Source organism: Ciona robusta, chromosome 2, assembly GCF_009617815.1.
Source record: "Ciona robusta chromosome 2, ASM961781v2".
Classification (NCBI taxonomy): Eukaryota; Metazoa; Chordata; class Ascidiacea; order Phlebobranchia; family Cionidae; genus Ciona; species Ciona robusta.
Genome location: NC_143236.1, coordinates 4,896,952 through 4,920,408, shown reverse-complemented (window position 1 = coordinate 4,920,408; position 23,457 = coordinate 4,896,952). Strand labels below are relative to the sequence as shown.

Here is a 23,457-nt window from a genome sequence, read left to right as displayed (position 1 = left end):
GCACTGTTCATTTTCGTAAATAGCAGCATAGTTTAGTAGCACCTTTTCTTTATTAAACTATGTTAACACACGTACAAGAGATTTGGTGTTGTAGCAGTGGCATCATCGGCCTCAAGTCGCGAAACTGCTGAATATGTGTGTGCTATGTCTGCGCCACGGTAAAGTGGTGGGGGCGCCTGCTGCCTGTAACCCAGAGGTATTGGGTTCCGAGTCAATCTCATTATGCAAGATTCTCATTTGGGTGCATTATTACGGGTTGCTGGGACCAGAATACGTAGTACAGGGTTATGGCTCTGGAACAGGGTCGGTGTATAAACATGTCTATATACAGATTCTGACGTAAAACGAGCTGAAAACAAAGTTTTGTGGTTTACCTGCAAATACAGTCGTCTTTTGATTTCTAAAAATAAAAATAAAATTGTTACTTAATGATTAGCGACGGGGCCGGGGGCAACATTGTTGGTATTTCTTTAACTTGTGTATACTTTGGTTGCGGCGCATAACTAAACTACGAAAGTACTTTGTCGTTATCGTGACAAAACAAATTTTCAGTAACATTTGAAACAATTGCGGTATCTGAAGTTTAACTAGGAAATTTAGTTTGAAACGAATCAAAGCTATGGTTTTAGAAAGCACCGTACTGTGGTAAGTGTTTCTGTTTACTGTGTTAAGATTCGTATAATACAATCTTCTACAATATGAAATAGCCAACCTACATAAAAAAAAATCATTATTTTATTTACTGTATCTCCTATGTCTATATTTATACGCCATTGTATACCATTTAATATTAAGTCAGTTTTAATAAAAGAAGTCAAATTTTAATAAGCTTAAATATAAAGACAGTTTTATTTTTACTACTACAACTTTTTAACAGTATTGACAACAGTGAGTTTATGAGAAATGGCGATTATCTGCCAACCAGGATTCAAGCTCAGCAGGATGCTGCAAACATGATATGTAGAACAAAACTGCGTTCAAATCCAGAAAATAATGTGGCACTGCTTTCAATGGCCGAGTAGGATGTTTTGTATTTTATAAATTTTATTCTTAAGTTTATTTTTAATTTTATATCCGTTTCTGATGATATTTTGCACGTTTTTTAAGAATTCATACTTTTTTTTAAAGACTTTGGTTTACTGTTTAATTAATTGGCATGCATTGGTATAAATTATAGCATGGTGATGCATAACAAAGAAGAGTAAACAAAATTATGAGTGCACCAGCTACACACTGTGCAGAAACTACTGCTAATTTAATATACGAATATTTACACCTTTATTTAGTATTTTCTGAAGAAATATTATAACCGATTGGCAAGTAGATTTTACATCAGTTTGTGTTTCTTTAGTACCCAGGTGCATGTCACTCTTACGACCGACTCCGGAAAACTTCTTTCCAAACTTAATCTCATCCAACCCAAGGGTGAAATGAAGTTGTTAAATGGTCTACGAGTTGCTCATCTGGCTTTAAAACATCGGCAAAGCAAGAACCACAAAACTAGAATCGTTGCTTTTATAGGCAGCCCTATACAAGAAGATGAAAAAGAGGTTTTCGAATTAAAATTACTGCCATGTCAATTGTCAAGTGCTTCAACTTATTCGCTTAATATATTATGACCAAGTTTCAACTTGAAATTATTACCAACCTTAATGTAGGATGGCAAAGGATTTGGGTTTCGATAGTTGAAATATGTGCTTAGATTACATATGGTTGTTGTTTAAGCTATTTACCTTTGTCTTTAACCTTTGGGTTTATTATTATAGACACTACAAGTTATCGAGATCCACTATTGCATTTGGCAACTACTCAGAACTTGAGTTTAGGATTATTAATGTTTGTCTGGCGACGTGGCATAGTGGTTAGCGCGCCAGCCTGTAACCCATAGGTTAACGGCAATTGCAATTGCAAGACACTTAACGGCAATTGCTTCAACCCAGTAGTCACTAATGGGGTTGTCCAAATTATCGGCCTTACATAAAAAAAAATACAAAAATCCCCTAAAAAATAATTACCCACAAAGTAACATACATGGTAACTCGTAAGCTGGCACAAGGTGTTAAACTTGTGTGATAACGACTGTCGTTTTCCCGTCACGCGAGGATAAAGTAAGTTACATACATACATACCACCATACCACTACAATATTGTTTTACAGATGATTAAAGTTGCGAAAAAGCTAAAGAAAGAAAAGGTTTCGGTTGATGTCATTAATTTTGGAGAGCAAGATTGCAACACAGACAAACTTATTTCTTTCATTAATACTTTAAATGGAAAAGATGGTGCTGGGTAATTATCAAATTCTTTAATTGGTAGTTACACTTCTTACAAAACAGTAATACAAATTTGTATTCTTAATCAATAGCTCACATCTGGTAACCATTCCACCTGGATCTATGTTATCTGGTGCAATAGGAAGTTCTCCTATTGTTGTAGAAGAAGGCTCAATGTCATCCGGAGCACAAGAGTTTGATATGGGTTTTGATCCTAATGCTGATCCGGAGCTTGCTCTCGCTCTTCGTGTTTCTCTTGAAGAGCAACGTCACCGGCAAGAAGAAGAGGCGAGAAGATCTAAAAATGAGACGCAGTCTGCTCCAGCAACGGCTGGAGGCGGTGAGGAGACCATGCTTGATGATCCTCCAGCAACAGCTCCTGCTGCTCCTACAGGAGAAGTGGACATCGCAATGATGACAGAGGATGAGCAGATTGCTTATGCACTCACGATGTCCATGCAAGCAACACCAGAAGGTCAGTTTAGTTTTATTACTTTAATACTTTTTTTGGTTGTAATGTGATTCAGTGTATTTTTGCATGTGTAGGACTGCCAAGGTAAATAAAGTACTTTATTAAACTAGGGCAAAGAATTGGGTTTAAAAAATTGTTACAATTTCAGATAGTGTTCCTCAGACACCAATGGAAACAGAATCTGCGGCAGGATACCAAGGACAGGTTAGTTTGTATCAATTTTTATTATGAAATTTCATTAATGAAGATTAAAAAAATATATATTTACTATAAAATTTTAACAATTAAAATATCATCCAAAAAATCAACTGGTACAAAATTTTATCAAATAAAAGTAATTTTAAATTCCCTGCCTTTATAGATTGAGGGTGATAGTGAAGATGATGATGATGACGTAATAGCTGATCCTGATTACCTGCAGTCTGTCTTAGAGAGTTTGCCCGGTGTAAACCCAAACAGTGAAGCAGTACAACAAGCTATGACAGAGTTCACACAAAGAAAAGATGGAGAGAAAAAGGATGATTCATCAAAAAAAGATGGCAAATAACTGATACGTCCCACTGATTTACAAACTGATGAATACTTGGAAACTGTTCATTCCATAAGCTTAGATAATGCTATGAAAAGGAATTTTATTGTCTATAAATTTAAACTGCAGCTGCTTTCATGTAATGAATCTCATTGTTTCGACACAAACATATTTACGTAGTATTTAAAATTCATTGTACTGCATGGTGTTTAAATGTTTGCGGCACTAGCTATAGAAACACGATGTAAACAATAAATCTTTGTTCCAATGATGTGTCTGCTTTAAGTGCACAACTAACCTATCAATTTGTTCACTTTACAGTTTAGCTTAGTTGTGAATTAAAATAGGCTTTCTCTGAGTTGCTCAGTACCATTGTGTTATTGATGAAAACAGCTAATAGCCAAGAACATGGCAAAAACAGCACATGAGGAAATGGAACAGGTACTGCAGTGCAGTTATGAAGCGATTTGATTTGCCTTGGGAAAAAGACTTTTCTTTTAATTAAGTTATCAACAAAATGCAATATAAAAGCTCACATTATTTTGACTACTTTCACGTATTATTTTGCACAAAATATTACAAACCTGCATAATACGTTGTTTTAACAGATGGATACAGATGACCAGGATGAAAAAGAGTTTTTACAGAGTGTACTTATTAGTTTGCCTGGAGTAAACCCAAGAAGTGAGGTTATTCAACGTGCCCTGCAAGAAATAGCTGACCCTCTCCTTGGTGAAAACTCACTTCAAAATGAAAAGAATAATGTGTCAAGTGAAGAAGAAGTAAATTTACACAAAATTTTTAAAGGATTACATTGTTTAGACCTAGTAACTCTTCCACAGTTTGCATGTTCACAATTTAAATAAGGATTAAATTTGAAGTAGTCTTAAACCTGCTGTTGTTATAACTTAATTTTTAAAAGGTTTTCTTTATTATTTTAGATGGAAGATGATGCTGTAATTGATCCTGATTATATCCAGAGTGTGCTGGAGACACTTCCTGGTGTGAACCCACGTAATGAAATGGTTCAGGAAGCAATAAAGGTGTTTTCAGGTAAAGTTATAAAAATAAAAAATTACTTCTTAGAATCTGTCTTTTAGTAAGTTTAACATTAAACTTGATTATGTTTTGTACCTTAACAGAAGATCAAATTCGTGAAAGTTCAATGCAATCAAGTTCTTTAAATAAGGTTTGTAAATATACCTACCACCCGTGAAAGTTCAGAGCTGCGTATATGTGGTAAAATGGGATTCCAGTATTGCAAAAGTCTATTTTATGGTTCCTTTTACAGGCCAATGATAATGTAAATGATCCAGAATACCTTCAAAGCGTCCTTGAGACTTTGCCAGGTGTGAATCCACATAGTGATGTGGTTCAAGCTGTTGTTCGTGAAGTGTCATCCGTAGGTAACAATGAGAAGCACAAAGGTAAAGATAGCTACCATAATATTTCGAATAGAAAAAATTACAAAACCTGGTTGGAGTTACCTGTTTGTAATTGGAAATTAATAAACAACTGAATTTACATTTTAAAGATCTTCTTTTATAACAGATCAAGAAGAAGATGGAAATTAAGGTATTGTGCTTCATAAGAGTTTTCACTTGCCATTTATTTCTATTTTGTGCTTGTTTTAATATATTGTAGGTACAAAGTGTAATGTGAAATTTATTTTACTGTGACAAGTTAAAAGTTCAAAATGTCTCCTTTTTATTATGCACTTATTTTATACACAGTATCTTTTAACCAATAGGACTTAACATATTTTTACAATCATGAGTTTTAAAATATTTATTTCGTATTAGATTTGTTGACATTAAAAAAGATCCCTGTACTTATAAATGTACCGTTAAAACATCAGATTAATTCACTCTTCGTGTATATTGTGAATTTTTGATGATTATTGTACATTGTTTTATGTTTTGTGGAATAATGCAGCTTATTTATTTTTGTAAATAAAACCCAACTTGCCCACATTTTGCTTTGGTTTTGCATTTATTACTTTCTACTTAATGACAAGCAAAATTAAAAATACGTTTGTGTACAACTACAAATATAAAGATTGACAAATCACGATTTTCGGTTGATAAATAAACAGTTTAGAGCAGAGTCCGTATATATAAACATACGGATGTTATACATATACGAACTCTGGTTCAAAGTAGTTAATGTAGTATCCCCCAAAAATAATATTAAATTTGTTTAGCGCCACCTAGATGATGTCACGGAAACCATGGTAACAGTACAGCGCAGTAGATGCTGGAAATTAAAATTTTACGAACTTTAACAAAAGTATATTTTTTTATTTTTACCAAAGACCTCAGTTTGATTAAATTAAAGGCAGCATTTTTGCTACCACTGTGTATCGCAATGGTATGTATATGTTATCGATTATACGTAGAACAGAAAAGTTTCAGTTATATCTTTAGACATAGACATACCTTAAACATAAACGTTTCACTGCCAATGTTTTTTCGCAGAAAACTATGTAAATATGGAAGGTGATGTAGTTGGCATCAGAATATCTCCACCTGTTGTGGAGTTTGTTGACGCAACGATCAATGAAGTTCTCACCTTAAACCTAGTCGTTCAAAACGTCAGTAAATTCAGCAAGAGAATAAGATTTCATGCACCAGTAACAAATGTAAGTTGGAATTTAGTATTTTTTCAGCTGGCTTCAATGTGGAATGAATGCTAACAAAGCTGAAATACTTTTATTTACTTGTGACCGTTCTTGTAACAATTTTATTTCATTTACCTAATACAACTGTTGTCATTGTCATGTTTTTTACCCTAATAACTACCTGGTAGCTGGTACAGCATTAGACTGAAGCGTATGCTAGATAGTTGTGCAAAATATGGATAACTTTTGCAAAGAATGGATAAGCCAGGATATTGATAAATTAATTAAAACTCTATTCTAACTTTTAATGCTGCCAACATTTGTGCATTTTAACCCTAGGTCAAGTTGTAGAATTGGGTTCATATACTGCCCCATTCTATTCCGTATGTGAAGTCCTGCACTGTTGCATGCAAGTGGTTCTAGGATTTAGGCCAGGATCGGTTCATAACCCATAAGCGGTCCTATGGTTTAAGCCAGGATTGGTTCAATACCCAAAAGCTTAAGGGATTTAAGCCAGGATTGGCCTATTACCATAAAATTGCCCTATATCTAACCTTTAAAACAAAATCTATGATTTTAAAATGTGTGTTCCACAGAAATTTAAGCTTCATGTAACCAACCCAGAGAAGCCAGTTGCTCCTGGCTTGGAAATTCAAGCATCAGTTGAATATTTTAATGACGTGGCTGAAGATGCTCGGGACAGAATCATTCTTTCAGTTGATGATGACATTATTGAAATACCACTTTATGCGTAAGTGCATTGTAGTTGGCTTCACACTATTTAATTGTAATTTGGGTTTTGGGTAATTAAAATTTTGTACACACAGCAGCATTTCTTGGGTTATAATATTGCTTTTACAACAACATAAAACATTTTTACATCTAATTGAGCTGTTTTGGCAATTTATATTTTGAGAACTGGTTTTTTGAAGTTCTTTTCCAGTCCTGTTTTTTTATAGTAACTCTATGTTGATTCTCATAAAAGATGCTGCAACAAGAGCTTAGTCAAAGTCATAACATGCCCGACTGTAACAGCTTATATAAAGTTGATTTTTTGTAAATAAGTCTGGCATCGTGGCACAGTGGGGTTACCAAACCTGCGTCTAACCCGTAGATTATGAGTTCAAGGCCCGCCCCGCTACTGTCGAGGACGTATGTGCCCTTGAAAAGCTATATAATATATACATATATGTATACATATAAAAATAGCTATATAATTTATACATATAAAAGTTATATACGTGGTAACTAGTACCCAAGGATTACAACTTCGTTTTCTGGCCAGGGGAAGATAAAGCAAGTTACATTCATTCATTTAAATTCATATGTATAGTAACTTCTTAATTTACTATTTCTTTTGAAACAGTTACACCCCCACCCCTCTACTTGATGTGGAAGGACCAGTTGATTTTGGAATGGTGGTCGCCAACAGTCGCGTGTTGAGCCAGGAAGTTGCATTGATCAACCACGGATCTTTAGTCGGAGAATTCAAAGTGGTTTATACTGGATCCAAACCCATTGTTATCACTCCCTCCAGTGGTAAAGTAAATCCGAAAACAATCCAGTTGATCAAAGTGGAACTTGTGACAGATAATCCAGGAGATGTCAATGAAACAGCAAGGTATTGAGAGCTTAACATACTTCTAGTTTTTTTTCCAATTTGAAGCTGTTAAAATCTTGGTCAAAATTTATTACATGATAATGTTGGGCTAAGCTTCAATTCATGAAATCTTTGACACAAACTACAGAATTCTACACAATAAAGTAAATATACATTATAATGTAAAATTTCAGTTCCTGCTGTATTATCACTAGCAATTTAATGTCTAAGCTGTGATATTTTACCCCAGGATTATGATCTTAAATGAAGGCTAAATACCTATATATATGTTGATAAGAATAAAATGTAGATAATAAAATTGTGAAATTTTCGATATTGTTTTATATTGCAGCGTGCAATTGGAAGGAATGCAAGACACAAAGCTGCAAATTAAGGCCTGTATTGTGGAGCAATCATTGCAGCTTTTGTCTCAGGATAAGCAGTCTGCTTTGTCTTGTGTTTCATTTGGACCAGCATACTATGGCACAGATCGTATTGAACCAGCATATCTTTTCAATAACGGACCAGAACCATTAAAATGGGTGTCTGTGCTGGAGGAAGGGGCAGATGGGGAAGAAGCTGTAAGCAATGATTCAGTTTTTAAAAAGGCTCATTATTATAATAAGTAGCATCAATTTTCCAATCACAAACTGAACTCATTTATTTTACCACAATAGTTATTCGAATAGCACGAAATTTAGATTTTTAATCAATTACTGCATTTAATCCATATATTGCAATTGTAACATGTTTTTCAGGGAACAGATTTAACAAAATCAACAGCAGCCATGTTGGCAACATCACCCATGGAAAGAATCCGTGGCCGAGCCTACGATATTCTAACCTCACTTATTACTGTATTGCCAAACCAAGGAACTATTGGTCCTTACCAGAAAATTCCGGTCAATTTTAGGTTTGTGTTGAGTTTAGCATGTATTTTATTGTGCGGCAATAATTTTTTTAAGGTTGTATTAAATTATATATTCTAGATATAAAACTGTATTGTGCACAAATTAAATTAAAGAGTGCGACACTCCTGAATCCAATTAAACCATTTTATTGTTTCATAGATTCAGTCCACGTTTTAACAGCTCAAGTGTTGGATGGGAGGCGACAGAAAAACCTCCTCCTCGTCAGGATTTTGCTCTTTTCATGAAGTTTGAAATGGTCGGAAGCAATGACAGTTTTTTATCTGAATTAGAAAATAGTAAGTTTTATTGTTTTATATACCTTTATTTGATTTCTTGGCCACTGCAGAATATGTATTTTACACTAAATTATTAAAACAATACTTGTAGTCCTACATTAATGTTTTACATATAATGATTACTATGCGCATTCTTGCTATGGGGTAATGGCCAAATTTGGTCTTATCCCAGGTCCTAAATAAAAACCTCATCTACAAAAAAATAGAACATTCATTATTGTACAAAAACATTAAACAAAATTATATAAAAAACAGTTATATATGTTTTTTTTTATTTTCAGCTAACAAAAAAATTGAAGTTGCAATCCGTGCAACAGCCGTGCCAGTGCTGGTTAACATTCAACCAAGCAATACCTTTGATTTTGGAGAGGTAAACGAATATTAGATTTCTCCTAAAAAAATTGCCATAAGTGCTTAATTAGGCCTATAATATTAATTTTTCATTCATTATTTTATTCATTTATTAATTCAGATACTATGCGGTGACCATGCAAGTGCATTGTGTACTCTCACAAATGAGTCAGCACTTCTGCCACTAAACATACAATGTAAAAAGGTGGCTCATTTCAACGCAACTCCTGTGCAAACCAAGATAGCACCAGGCAAAACACAGGTAAAGTGAAACAGAAAAGTTTCTTGTTTAGTTTTGGTTTAAGTGTTTAGTCAGAGAGAATAGTTTAACAATCATTTCAAATCTTGTTACTTTACTGCTTTCTACTCAATTCATTTTCTAAATTTTTCATTTCTCCTTTTTTTTAAATTATTTTTCGTATTAGGAGATACATTAAAGAACAATTTTTATGTGCTAGGTTATACTTAATGTGTAATATTGGAACTTAATTATAATATTTCTTTCTTTTTTTGTTTGTTTTTTAACAATTTCTATAACTTGTCAACCACAGAATATAGATTTACCGTTTCCCTTTTTTTTCTAACTTTTAAAATTTTACTTTAATAATTCAAACATTTAGCAAACATAGTTGAGATCTTTGCACGTTTAAACAGGACATCATGTTGTCATTCCAACCAAACCAAGCAGGGACTTTTCAACCTCTTCAATTACTTGATGTCCTTGGGAAGGTTTGTATTGCAACGAAGGAAGAAGGCGGCTCAGAGGAAGTTACGCGATTAAGATTAACTTCATTCCAAACCATTCCCATTCAACTTGTTGGAACATCCATAGCCATTCCTAAGCACAGAGAACCCAAGTTAGTTTTTAAATAAGAAATTTTAGCTCTTCACTGTTAACCTTTAAAATGGGTTTGTAAATTTGGTTGTGCTAAAATGCAGATTAGCACAGATTAATTTTCAGACCGGACAATTGTAAATCTTTTTTATGTGGCTTGCTTAATATCATGTAACCTATTTTTTTCATAATCACATGTGTCAGTACCCATCAAGTATTATTTTATTACAGAGTGAACCCAGGTATAACACCACTGGTTACAAATGAAACTGGACAGTTTGTCGATGTTACATTTGATGACATTAACAAAGTGAAAGGGCAGCTTCGTACGACGATCGTTAATTCTGCCAATGCTAAGCTTCACTTGCAGGGAGGGGATAAAGTGAAAAAAGCTCTGGTTGCATTTCCCAATGATAGGTGAATGCGTTTTTGTTTCTGTTTATACAGCAAAAGATGCAAATGGCATTAATATCAGTATCATATTTCCGGTTATAATTTCACTTAGCAGTTAGCACTCACGGCTGCAAAGCCCGCAATTATTGGCTTGTTATATCACATTCACCAAATAAGAATTTCGATTTATCTTTTTACTGATTAAAGAAACAGTTAAAAAAATTTGTTTTAATCTGTTATAATTTTATTAAAGAGGTTTATTAAATCTATTAAATTAAAAAAAAATGCGAAAAATAAATTTTTCTTTTTTCTGGCAGAGCTCAAAGTATCCGACCATCGAAGCGTGACGAGGAATATCAAACTCCGTTCACGCGAAGCAAGCGACACACGTATGTCGATCCTGATTACGCATACACCATTGAGGAGGAAAATGCTCGGAAGCAACATAAGGACAAGTACACCCACTTCCTACGTGAATGCACGGATAAAAGAATGAGAAAGGAACAGACAAGGTAGGAACTTGTTTTTTTTTTTTCTGGTGGAATATTTAATGTGAAATTAATATTCAGCAGAAGGAATTTTGTGTTGCTCAAAAATGATAATATGATTCATTAAACCTATTACACTTGCCTAGGCATGCTTGAGTTTTTTGGGCAGAACTTTGGAATATGGAAAAAGGTGCCAGAATAGCTGATTTAGATGTATAATTTGCTTGACAGCAATGGTTTGTACAAAAATGTATTCTCTTTTCCTGTTGCCCGAGCATCTCTGAAACACAACTAAAGTCTTACAAATTTTTTCCAAAATCTCTGTATAAAGTGCGCATTTTTTACCTGAACAAATAACTGCTTTCCACAGAGAGTACAAAGAAATCAACAATGACAAGGACCTTGCTTTGAAACCTGCAGATGGTTTAAAGCCACCAAAGCTAAATGCACTTGAGTTTGAGACTCCAGGTAATTTAACACTAATGAGGTATTTTAGTAGTCAGCTGTTAAACAACTCTAATGTTTCTTGTCATCAACTATAATTTTTAAGATGTCAAAACATTCCTATTACGTTATTTATGTAAAACTTGTGTTGTATCACTCAAATTTCATGCTGTATTCCAACTCCAACACAAGAGGTTTGTAACTTTTACTGACTTTTCTTGTTCATCTACAATTCAATCATTTGCATGGTATGAATGAAACATGGATGTTCTCAGTTGTGGCGTTAAAGACCTTAGGCAACTCAAATTAGGCAACTCAACAGCAATTAACCAACACAGTGGTCACTAATAGATTGTCTAAATTATCAGCTATACAAAACAAAAAGTTACAAAACAGAACACCCATGTTATAACACTAATATTTCCTGGTTACACGAGGATGAAGAAAATAACATTTCTTTATTCATTCATTCAGTCCCCTACCAAATCTCACCACTGAAAGAGAAACATCGCCTTTTAACCACACGTCAACTTGCGATTGAGGAGCGAAAAACAGCAACCCGCCCTGTTACTGAAGGTTTGAATGCCGTCCCAACAACATATGCTGAAAAACAGGATTGCAAAAGACACTTGTCACCACAGGTAAAAATAAAAGCATATTTATTTGCTAGGGTTAATTTTCGACTATTGATTTTGTTGAAAGCAGATAATTTGTTCTTTTTCTTTTGACATTGGGAATAATTTTTAAATTACCAAAAAATAGTGAATTTTGCCCTAATTTAAAATATAATTGACATTCTACAAATAGGTATTGCTTTTTGCGAAAAATACCTGTAATAGTCATTTTGATATTGATTTTAATGTAAAAATTAACTTTTATCGCTAGGATTTGCACAAAGTAGTGATTGGACCACCAACAATAGATTTTGGTGAAGTTTGTCTTCGTTCAACAAACAACAAACAACTCCACATTGTAAACAATCTCAACCATTTTATTCATGTACAAGTGAGTTTCACTAGTGACCAAACTATCTAAATATTTTAATTAAATGTAAATATGTGTTTAATTGTAAACGTGTTTTAGCAACTGTTGTGTTGTCGCTATATCCTGTTTTTTCTTTAAAATTGTTTATGCTTGTAAGTTGGGGCAGCAACATACGTTATAACATGTGTGTATTTGTATTGTTTCATATACGTGTTCGTTCCGCAATGCAATGATAAATGTGAGGATAAAACAAAATTGCTGAAATCTTCTTTGTCTTATACAGGTAACTATTGACTGCAAAGAATTACGACAGACGTCACCACTTTCACAAGTGATACCAGCTCAGTCCAAAGCTCAGTTTACCCTCGTGTTTGAATCAAACAGTGTTGGAAAGTTTCAACGTTCAATCAGGTTAGTGGAAGTGTGAATTCAATACACATATCTACTTTTATACTTAGGGTCATATTGTTTTTGGCTGTAAATTTATAATTGTTTTATAATTTTTAGGAAACATTAAAATATGATAAGGTTGTATTAACCCTTTGGGGACGAGATATATTTTTACAAATTTTCCATTTTCGACCGACTGTCACATATTGCTCTCTAGCGACACAGGTGTTTGTGCTGGCGAAAAATGACCAATTAGACTTTTGTTCTTTGGAAAAATTGCTACAAGATTGTATTTTGATTTTTTTGATGACGTCATCAAATTTTGAATGACATCATCAGAAATCTTGTATTTATGTGTAATTAGGGTTTTTAGGTAAAAATTACATAATGAATCTATTGCAAAGTTGATTCCTGGTTTGTTTACTACCCAACTAAAATGATTGTTTGAGTTGGTGATGTCAAAGGGATCAATTACGTCACTTATAACCTGATGACGCCATTTTTTGAAAGTTCATTTTCGCTAAAATCCTAACAAAACTTGCCAAAAACGTTTTATTATGAATTTAAAGGTAGAAACAACGTGTAGAAGCAAAATGAAATTAGATAATACACACAAAAACATTTTTTATGTAAAAATTGTTTCATAATACCTAAAAAACTTGTAGAAACAGCTGACATAGCTGTTTTTACGCAAAACCACATTTTTAACCGGTAACTTAGACGGGGAAGCCCCAGAGCAACATAGAGATCAAAAAAAATCGCTTTTATTGGACAAAATGACGTTAAAACCTTGATTTTTGGGCAGAATATAAACCATCTTCTTAAAAAATACTTTAGGGTTTTTAAATCAAGTTTGGTAAAAACTTTTAAATGCTATGATGCCTTTTTCAAACGTTATATTGGTAGATAATTCCTTCCTCTTTCAAACAAAACCAACTGGAAGAACTTTTACCAACTATAAGTTAACCTATGAACATTTTTGTAAACACCTGTTTCAAAATGCATATTTGGATTACTCGTCCCTAAGGAGTTAAAAGCACATAAAAAAATTTTACATTTGTTGTTTTAATTTTTATACATCAGTAATGTGAATCATATGAATATGAATGACAAGACTTACAAACCTGAGTCATTAGAGAAACATGGTATAATATATGAGCAATTAAACTAAAACATTGTTTTAACTGTTAGTCTGTTTTAGCGACTACTGTTTTTTTGCTATAAACTGTCCTTTCGTTCATTTCATTTTTTATTCTTTTTAATTCCCCAAAGAATAAAAAAATCCAGAGACCAAAAATTCGAAGAGAAAAAATTTGAGAAAAAATTAAAAAATGATTATTATGTTCTAGTTACTCTGTGAATCGGCAGCATGAAAGCCATGTGTTAGTGCTTGCTGATATCGTGCCCGTGGCATTGAAGTTATCTTCCGATTTTCTCGAGCTGTCATCAGAATCAGGTCTACCAGCAGATGCAGGATATAGGTGCTTAATATTAATAGACACAACATTGGTGTTTTCTTTAGCTAGGTTTGCTTGTTATTTCAGTATAGTTTTCATCATATATATATTACTGTAAGTTTTATATAAAAGAAAAAGTTTTTTTTTAATTTTTAAGTCATATTTTCTTATCACATAATTTTCTTATTATATATAGTAGGATGGTGGAAGGCGGGACACCTTTAGCACATAATATCCAAATATCTTAATCGTGTTTTAAACAATTAACAACGGTTTATGGGAGTCGTGAGGATACTGTTTTATATTTCTTTGATTATTCTTTAGTTACTACCAAATGGGATGAGAAAATAGAATGAAAATGTGTCCTATCTTCCTCCACCCTACTATATTCAAACATTTAACATGATTTAGGTGACTTGAATATGACATCTTGTTAAAAGAAATGCAGTACTAGAATATGCCATCTGTTTTAGATTCATATCATACTTAAGCAGCCATAGTGTATAGCCTACACATTCTCTTTACCTTTCTCTTTAAATTACATTGCAGATCAACTGTGACTTTGTTCAACCAACGAAACTACCCTGCAGAGTTCACCTGGTCTCCTGTATTAAGTGACAGGGGAACAGCATTCTCAATACGCCCTGCTACTGGAACTGTGGAAGCTTTTAAAGATCTAAAATGCGAGGTAAAAATTTTTGCAAAATTCTCCTTTAAAACTGTAGCAATTTTATGAGGAAAAACTTTAGATATGTGCTTTCTATGATCTCTTAACTGCTTTAATTATTTGTTGTATAAATAACATGAAAATTTTAAATTAATCATAGTTAGAAAAATTTATTAATGAATTTATCTTAGAGTCTCTGAGTCTCTGCTTTAAAAAACATTGATATACTATAATGTATCTTGTCTTTTTTATTTCAACTAGTTTTTATACTTCGCTATCGTAATTAAAACGACAAAAAAAACTATTATAAAATTCACATTAACTTTTTTAGTAAAAAACGTTTTACTTGTCAGGTTGTTTTCCACCCAAGTTACTTTGCACCGTTAGAAGGTGAGTTTCACATGCAAGTTCACAATGGGAATTCAACTTCATTGAAATGCTTGGCCAAGCTTGGTCCAACCAATGTTCAGGTAAGGTCTATGAACAATTTCTTGTTTATAATAATGTTCCATTAAAAAAAGTGTAACTTATTTGATTTTTTTCCTTTTTTGTAATATATGGCTGACAATTAAGACATCGCCATACGGACCACTTGTTTAAAGCAATTGCGTTAAGTGTCTTGCCCAAAACAACATCCGCCGCAGCAGCAGAGACATCGAGCCTTGGACGCTTACCCGGCCAGTTTCTATGTTCAATTTTAACTAAACATCTCTACAAAGTATTTACAGCATACAATGTTAACAATTATAATTTTTTCAGTTTGTGGAAAGAAGAATATTGTTTGGAAGTATTCCTCTTAACATGAGATCCACTCGAACTGCATTGCTTCATAACACTGGCCACAACCATGCTATGTTTTATGTGATAAATTCAAACCCTTTCCCTGGAATGACTGTGACTCCTGTGCATGGAATAGTCCCAGTTGGTGGGACCGCCGAACTCAAGGTGATTTTGAACTACTGTGCAGTATACCAACTTTGTTTTTATGATGTCCTATTCATATTTATGTACGTTATTCATTTTTATGTAAGTTATTCATATTTTTTTAAGTTTTTCATATTTCGTAAGATATTCATATTTTTGTAAGTTATTTATATTTTGTAAGGTATTCATTTTATGTAAAATATTTATATTTTTGTATGTTTTTCATATTTTTTTAAAGTTATTCTGCGTTTACCTTTTATCTATAATTTGGCTGGAAATAAACCCAAGGGAAATTGTAAATAAACTTTTATTCAAATTAATTTTCACACAGGTTGTTCTTCTCCCCAACTCTGTAGTGAAGTTTGACACATGGATTCAAGTGAATATAAGAGGATGGAAAACAATTGACTTACGAATGGGAGGAACTGTAGAACCACCTGAAGTTGATATTGATGTGAAGGTAATGTTCATATATTTTTAATTTCTTAGCTGTTTATCCAACCATGTTATATTTGTTGAATAAACATGTACCTACATTTTCATTTTGTTGTAAAATTGTTGTACGACTCTGCCTGTTGCAATTCAAATAAAACCTTTTACACAAAAATCTTTTCACACAGTTTTAAATAAAACCTTTTCACACAAAAACGTAATACTGGAGACTTATACACGCATGTTTTTTATTTTCCTATTCTTATTTCATTATTAGCTACAAAATTTTATTAAAAATGTTTTAATACAGTCATTCAAGTTTCATGGAGTATATTGTGATTCCACTGTCTCGATGCCTTTCAATCTCATCAACCACACAACCACTCGTGTTAAAGCTGAGTTTGACCTTACAAAGTTTGCCGACTTTACTCTTTCTTACCCAGAAGAAGAAGTGGATGGTTAGTACCTTAACTTATTTTCCTTTATAAAATGCTACTTAACGTATTTTTCTTCATAAAATGCTACTACTACACTTTATGGGTCTTTATTTTTTAACTAAACTACCGTTCTTGCTTGGTATTGGGATAATGAAACCTCAAATCATTTTCCTTCATAAAATCCTACTGTAAACCTACCCTTTATGGGTTTTATTTTCTAACTAAAATTTTTTTTTAGTTGATCCAAATGACCAGGAATTAATGCAACCAAATAGATGGTGTGTTCATCTAACTGGACTCCAAACCTTGCCTTGTGTGTTGACATTCCATCCTACTTCTGTGAGTAGATATCTTTTGAGATACACAATAAAATTACTTAGTAGTGCGGTGAATATAAATAGTTTTTTATACTTTTTAACAAAGCATACATTAATTGTTATAAATGATATAAAAAATAACTGATATAAAAAAACTTTTGTTGGCAGTTGGATAAGCAACACAGTTGATAAATAATTGATTCATAGTGTATAATATAAACTAGTGAATATTTTGAAAAATATATGAATGTCAGTCATTTATCCCCGCATGCCATGTCAACCACACTCCCTATAACTTGAGTGCATTATTTTTCCACACAGTGTCGGTTACGAGTAACCACATATGACACTTTAAAAGCGTTTTTTTTTTTTACTTTTTACCTAAAAATTCACTTTAACGTGAGTGTTTTTTTCCTTATCCTACCCACTTTCCCCAGTTGTACTTTCTAAGCGATTTGTTCCTTTTTTTCTCTCTTTTTACATTAAAATCATTTCCTTCTTCATGACCGATGTATTAAACTCTCAGGTTGCGTCATATGATTTCAATCTCCCTGTAGTAATCAACAAGACTGGCGCTCCAAGCCCAACCCCAAGCACTTTCCCCCCAACCCCTGTACCATCGGAACATCACATTATTACCCCAAGGCCAATAGAAACTGCGATACCCACCCCGCGTAGACGTGTAGTGGCAACCGCACTTCGTCCAATCTTACAGCTGTCATGCTCAAGGTAAAAAACATAAAGATATCCTATAGGTTTTCAGTATTTAGGTTTTCATAAATCAATAAACTAGTGAATTTTACATAACTAATGAATTTTACCTAATTTTTGTTATGACCAGTTTTATAATGACTATTTTTAATCTTTTTAAAGGGGAATTTAAATTTTATGATTTTCAATACTGGTTTATCTAACTTCTAATAAACCTTTATCTGTTTATATTAATGAATTTCATGATTTTCAGCTTACACAAATATTTTTATTGCCAAATATCCTTTTTTAAATCTACATTGCTTGTAATACTTGGTATATCTAATGCACATCATATTTTCAGTACATTAGGTTTTTAACATTACTTTAACCTTTTTTTGTACTGACCAGTTTTAATCTTTTTAAATCCTTTAAAAAACAGATCATTACTTGAGAAATTTGTTTATTATTTTCAGATTTTCCCAAATACAGTACTTTAGGCTAAGATTAATAGTTATAGATTCAATGCTATATATATCTAAAACACACCCTACTTAGGTTGGATTTTTCCCTCCCTGTTTCTTTCATGGACATGAGCATTCCAGATAACGCTGGTGGTGATCGTAAACAATTCACATTAACAAATAAAAGTGATTCTCCAGTTACCTGGGAGATGGATGTAACATCAGCTGGTAATTACCTTGAAGACAATGCATTTTCGTAAGTTCTTTCCCATAATGAATACTGACAGTGTAGAAGAATTCTTTAATGAAATTTAATCAAAGTATAAATAGATAAATGTAACTGTGTTATATTTCGTCATTTAGTTAAAACACCCCGAACTGTACATTTTAAGATTTATTCATGTTTTGCTTTTTTTTAATTTTTATTTTATTGTTACTATCTATTGTTGGTGACATCTTAAACATTAGCAAATTTTTACCAGAAAGGTTACTTGTGAAATACGTAGTTTTTTGCAATTATCTTATTAAATTTTTTTACTAGTTTCTTTTTATTTTTACAGTTTTACGAAGAAATGTTACATTTTCATTGCTTTATATGTTTTTTTTCATACAACTTAAAAGTAAAAAAAATATTTCTGATAAATTTATTGTTTCATTTGCACTAGGTTTGTGAAGCCAGGAGGTGCCTGGTATCCACAAGACAAAGTTAGTGGCGTGATTGAACCACAACAGTCTACCATTCTTACTGTTATATTCTGCCCTAAAAATGTGGGAAGCTACGTTTACAATATACCTGTGATTTTAAATGGAAATAAAGCTAAGCCTTACAGGTTAGTGGTTTGTATTTTGTATTTTGAGAGTTGGAATAGTAATGTAATATTAGTTTATTGTGTTTTTGTATTAATTCTTATGAAGTAATAAAAAGTTATGAAATCTAATAATATGAAATTATAATCCACATCACCCACAAAGTGACATACATGGTAACTCTTAAGCTGGCTAGGGGTACGGGGTGTATGAACACCCGTGTTAAAATGACTGTCAATTACCGGCCACGCGAGGATAAAGTAAGTTACATTTATTCATTCATAAAAAATTATAAAAAGAAGTATATTTGCAATACAAACTTTTATCTTTTCCCACTAGACACATATACTTGAATGCCCTTCTTCAAGCACCCACCATCACATTTGATCCACTTGCATTAGTTCTAACCCCTGTCCCTCTATCCACTGCTGTGTATGCTGAGTTCAATATCATTGCTTGTGGCTACAACAAGTAAGTTCAGTCAGTCTTTATAGTTGATTTAAACAGCATTTTAAGTTTATTTATTTTAATAAGTGCTAAATAGTTTTTAACCAAACTTCTAAAAGGTTTATGAATTTTGTACAGTGCATCTTTGTTGCATTAATCACCTATTTTAAAAGACTTTAGTATAGCATTAGTTAGCGAAATATTTCATTTTTGCATACGCTAATATTTAATATGTCAGTACAATTGTTAGGTATCTTATTCAATAAAACATCCATAACTTATGTTTTGGCATTTAAAAAGAACCTCGTTTTACTCTATCATATACAAATTTTGAAATATATCCTTGCATACATTTCAGACAAAACAATTTAAAAATTGAGATACCAGATGTAGAGTCAGATGACGGATCAACCATCTCATGTTTTGCACTCGAGTTTCCAAATGGACCTATTATTCCTGCTCCAACTAAAACTAAACCAACAGGTTTGATTGGAAAACCTTTGGTTTGATTATATATTTAATGGCCTATAAACAATATGAGTTTGACATATTTTGATTTCAAGGTATAGATTTTGTCTTAGAATTTTTTAAACTCTGTGCCCTGGAGAGGTATTTTGTGTCAATAGTGAGTTATAGTTAGGTTAACAAAGCAAAAATATACTAAAAAATATATATATATTCAGAAATACAACATTATTGATATAGTGTTGGACAGGAAACCTGGTTGTGGTTTTTAGATTGTCCAATGTTTTTTTTTACATTATAGTGCAGTGTCAGATCAGGCTTGCAAAATCCTATGCTACATATTCACCTCATAAAAGTAGAAAATCTGTCTATAAGATAGCAATCATATATTCATATTAAAATGTTTTTTCCTCTGCTTGTACATGCCGCTGACTTGTATAACCATATAAGTGTTTTTTTTTCAGACATTAAAGTAACAGCCTTGCTTCCTTGCGTTCTAACTTTCAGTTCAGATAAACCAGTTTCTGCCACTGTGGATTTAACATTGACTGATGAAGCTGGCAGAAGGTATATATTCACCACTTCTTATTACCAATTAACTTTTTAGATTATCTTTTTTTTACACTTAATCTACAGTAACAATAATTACCCTAAAAATATTTTTTTACATTAAATATACAGATTTAGCATCCCAGTCACAGCCACTGCTGACAACTGCGTGCTTACAGTTTATCCTTTTCTCGCTGCTCATAGAAATGACCACCAGATAGTTTGTGAGCAAGACAAAGCACTTAGAGGACCAGCACAAGATGTTAACTCAGGTATAAACAGTAACAATTAGTGAAGTGAATATATTCAGTCTGAATTTTTGTTTTTATATGTAAATTTTTAGGTGATTATTTTCTACAGGTAATTTTGTTTATATATATATATGTGAATTTTATATGTGATAAAATGAGAATTAGTTTTATACGTGATTATTTTCTACAGGTAAATTTATTTATATATTTAATTTTTTAATGTGGTGAAATGATAATTAGTTTTATATGATTATTTTCTACAGGTTAATTGCTTTTCCATATTTGAAAATCTCCCATTACCATTACCTATACATGGTTTAATTTTTAAATTATTTGACATTGTTACCTACATACATGTCTGTTATACACTTCATATTTGTATTTTTTGTATGTGTGACTCTAACCTGACACTTCATGCATATTCGGTTACCTTTTGTTGTTTTTAAATGTATTTAGGTGCATATAAGTCATATATCTGTTCAGTTTCACTATAAACATGACATCACATATGTACGATACAATTTAAACACCATCTTTAATATCAGAAGTTAAAATGCTTATGTATCATGTACGTACTTAAAACTAATGCATGGACAGGAACATTAGATTATGTTTCATATTCTGTTGAAATAACATATTTTATAATTTGAACACAGTCAGTCTCGGTGAAGCAGTATTGTTGCCGTGTATTTCTCCCCACCGGCCTTCCACACGAGGAAGCACAAGTGCCACGAGTTCTCATTTCGGAACTGCATCGTCAACATTTGATGAGTCTACTAATTCTCCTTCAGGTTTGTCAGTGTTAAAACGAAAGTTGGCCAAAACCTAATTAAAATACATATATATATTTACTTGAAATCTACAAAACGCTAAAACTTAAATTTTTATAAAAAGTTGGCCTAATCCTAAATTACATTGTTGGTTTTCATCTTAAGTAGTTAGACATACTGACATTTTAAGGCTTAGTGAATAAAACGATTGAAGCTACGTAACTCAAGCTGTATGAGGATGTTCTGGAAAAAATGTTTTATTGTTTAAACAGTTTACAAAGATTTGCTGAGCACTCCAAAGTTTGTTGCTAAACTGTAGAACCCACTCAAAAAATAAATACCAACCCCATCATTTTTATCTTTTTTTCTCATAAAGTAACTAATAACTTCTTCACTTTTCACTCATTTTATCTATTTTTCGAGTGTTTTCAGAACTGGACACCATGAGTACCTCATACTACTTTTCCTCCTGTAATTTCTCCTCTACCCCTGACACCATCACCTTTAAATCTGATTGTAGTTTGTGCTCAAGATGCAGAGGTCAGTCTAGACAGGCTCAGGCAGGTTTAAACAGGTTTAGACAGGTTTTGCAAGAAGGTTTTAGGACAGGTTTAGTAAGATAAGCAAAGACAAAACATTTTGAGTTCAAGCTGCAGAAAATGTTGTCAAAATTCTTTATTCTTGCTTAATTAAACTCAGATGCATATTTCCCTAATAAAAACACAAACTGTTGTGTTTAATAAAGTTTAGAATGTTTAGCTTATTTCCAACTGAAATTAAAAAACTGTTAAAACAAATGGCACATGTATTTTTTTAGTATATCTGTTTTTTAAAATGGTAAGTTGATTTCTATTGGTTATTTCCACTTCATGTGAGATTTTGTTGTGTACACCTAGGTGTAGCGTAAATATGTTTTTAACTGTAAGCGTGTGTAAAATACGTGTTGCTATATCCTATCTTTTTGTTTAAAATATTTCTAAATCTTAGCTTCTGTAATTAAAGAGACGAAGGTATTTTATATATTTTATTTTTAACAATTAACTACTAGTGTGTTTTAACAACTTGTTGTAACCTATCTTTTCGTTTAAAACATTTTTAAATTTTCGCTACTGTAATCGAAGAGACAAATAAAGATAATATGTTTTTATAAACAATGTCTATTCCAGAATCAGAGTTTGTGCATAGTTCAAGAGATGGTGCTCAACCAGCGTTACCAGCTAACAGTGACACCACTGGTACATCTCGTCACAGAGTTAACGTCGCAAAGAATGCAACGCACGATGTTGCTTCACTCAACAAAGTAAGCTGGTTGTGTGTTTTTCCTAAATATCACTTTTAAAAACAGCCTCATAATTTTCACAGATTAAGTAAGATAATACTACATGGAAATAGGCAAAAAAAACATTCGCTGTTTAAATTTATAAAAATGTACATTTTTAGCTTACTTTACATGTCATTGTTTTTATCATACTTTTAACTGCTGCTTTTTCCCACACCCTTTTTTTCTTAAAATGTTTTAATGACTGTCATTTTCTATTAATTAACATGATCTTAACATTTGCTATCGTTTTCAAAGAGTTAACCAAAAAATATTTTATGTTTTGTATGTAAAGGGCCCAGTAACAAACCAACGAAATACAGAAGATGCTTCTGCACAACGAGAACTTATTTCTCGTTCCCTTGGTTCGGCCGTCTTCCCATTTGAAAGTTCATTGGAAGCTCACTTTCATCATGAAGTATTGCTTGCGGCCCAACGTTGGTTTTCAGCGCACGGTTGGCCCGGTGGTCTCTTCCCTATCACTGTTCCACAATCACTAAGACGGTAAAATACTTTCCTACATTTTTAATAAAACTTAGCTAGAGTAAAAATGTTTTTCTTTTGAACTAAACAATATATATATATATATATATATATTCAATTATTTTTCAAGTTAAAAAGTTACATTAAATATTTACAAAACTGTAAAGATATACATTCAAATAGAAGACTGGTGTTGTCTTATATTCTGCATTGCAAATATTGCAAAACAAAAATCATAAATGATTTTAGTCATATTGTAACAATCTCAATCTAATTTATACAATGGCAGCATATGGTTATACTTCTGCATACTTTATTAACTACAAAATCAATAACATAACATATCCCCCTACATCCATGGTGTTTCTGTATGCTGTATAATCTATACTTTAT

The 23,457-nt window shown here is 32.5% G+C and overlaps 3 protein-coding genes across 3 annotated transcripts in view; all 3 read left to right on the top strand.

Annotated features, from left to right (window-relative positions):
- The first annotated feature begins 483 nt into the window (after nt 1-483).
- LOC149740422 (26S proteasome non-ATPase regulatory subunit 4-like) lies at nt 484-3,545 on the top strand. Its single transcript, XM_089871843.1, has 7 exons — nt 484-645; nt 878-1,018; nt 1,352-1,550; nt 2,159-2,289; nt 2,366-2,748; nt 2,894-2,949; nt 3,107-3,545. Exons 1-7 carry the CDS (start codon nt 620-622, stop codon nt 3,290-3,292), a joined length of 1,122 nt encoding a protein of 373 aa, XP_089727969.1. The 5' UTR covers nt 484-619; the 3' UTR covers nt 3,293-3,545.
- Nucleotides 3,546-3,576: 31 nt separating this feature from the next.
- On the top strand, nt 3,577-5,247 carry LOC149740421 (uncharacterized). The gene is made up of 6 exons (XM_089871845.1): nt 3,577-3,715; nt 3,883-4,056; nt 4,216-4,327; nt 4,417-4,463; nt 4,566-4,701; nt 4,826-5,247. Exons 1-6 carry the CDS (start codon nt 3,683-3,685, stop codon nt 4,846-4,848), a joined length of 525 nt encoding a protein of 174 aa, XP_089727971.1. The 5' UTR covers nt 3,577-3,682; the 3' UTR covers nt 4,849-5,247.
- A 480-nt stretch (nt 5,248-5,727) lies between these two features.
- Nucleotides 5,728-23,457, top strand: part of LOC149740420 (cilia- and flagella-associated protein 47-like) — a 34,638-nt gene continuing 16,908 nt past the window's right edge. Inside the window, exons 1-33 of the mRNA XM_089871835.1 lie at nt 5,728-5,915; nt 6,491-6,645; nt 7,261-7,515; nt 7,847-8,075; nt 8,253-8,407; nt 8,565-8,701; nt 8,983-9,071; nt 9,174-9,314; nt 9,707-9,909; nt 10,119-10,304; nt 10,598-10,792; nt 11,139-11,236; nt 11,687-11,853; nt 12,098-12,217; nt 12,480-12,607; nt 13,936-14,067; nt 14,593-14,731; nt 15,064-15,180; nt 15,470-15,655; nt 15,966-16,094; nt 16,377-16,524; nt 16,742-16,842; nt 17,347-17,549; nt 18,069-18,230; nt 18,640-18,804; nt 19,121-19,252; nt 19,587-19,711; nt 20,158-20,260; nt 20,375-20,514; nt 21,150-21,284; nt 21,696-21,803; nt 22,430-22,563; nt 22,877-23,085. Of these exons, the coding sequence (XP_089727961.1) occupies nt 5,766-5,915; nt 6,491-6,645; nt 7,261-7,515; nt 7,847-8,075; nt 8,253-8,407; nt 8,565-8,701; nt 8,983-9,071; nt 9,174-9,314; nt 9,707-9,909; nt 10,119-10,304; nt 10,598-10,792; nt 11,139-11,236; nt 11,687-11,853; nt 12,098-12,217; nt 12,480-12,607; nt 13,936-14,067; nt 14,593-14,731; nt 15,064-15,180; nt 15,470-15,655; nt 15,966-16,094; nt 16,377-16,524; nt 16,742-16,842; nt 17,347-17,549; nt 18,069-18,230; nt 18,640-18,804; nt 19,121-19,252; nt 19,587-19,711; nt 20,158-20,260; nt 20,375-20,514; nt 21,150-21,284; nt 21,696-21,803; nt 22,430-22,563; nt 22,877-23,085 (4,976 nt within the window). The 5' untranslated portion in view covers nt 5,728-5,765. The remainder of the gene's footprint in view (nt 5,916-6,490; nt 6,646-7,260; nt 7,516-7,846; nt 8,076-8,252; nt 8,408-8,564; nt 8,702-8,982; nt 9,072-9,173; nt 9,315-9,706; nt 9,910-10,118; nt 10,305-10,597; nt 10,793-11,138; nt 11,237-11,686; nt 11,854-12,097; nt 12,218-12,479; nt 12,608-13,935; nt 14,068-14,592; nt 14,732-15,063; nt 15,181-15,469; nt 15,656-15,965; nt 16,095-16,376; nt 16,525-16,741; nt 16,843-17,346; nt 17,550-18,068; nt 18,231-18,639; nt 18,805-19,120; nt 19,253-19,586; nt 19,712-20,157; nt 20,261-20,374; nt 20,515-21,149; nt 21,285-21,695; nt 21,804-22,429; nt 22,564-22,876; nt 23,086-23,457) is intronic.

Coding starts and splice junctions, on each gene's coding strand:
- LOC149740422 (XM_089871843.1), top strand. CDS start 620: ATGGTTTTAGAAAGCACCGTACTGTG. Junction 646..877: donor TTAGAAAGCACCGTACTGTG/GTAAGTGTTTCT, acceptor ACTTTTTAACAG/TATTGACAACAGTGAGTTTA. Junction 1,019..1,351: donor GCACTGCTTTCAATGGCCGA/GTAGGATGTTTT, acceptor GTGTTTCTTTAG/TACCCAGGTGCATGTCACTC.
- LOC149740421 (XM_089871845.1), top strand. CDS start 3,683: ATGGCAAAAACAGCACATGAGGAAATGGAACAG. Junction 3,716..3,882: donor CACATGAGGAAATGGAACAG/GTACTGCAGTGC, acceptor TTGTTTTAACAG/ATGGATACAGATGACCAGGA. Junction 4,464..4,565: donor AATCAAGTTCTTTAAATAAG/GTTTGTAAATAT, acceptor TTCCTTTTACAG/GCCAATGATAATGTAAATGA.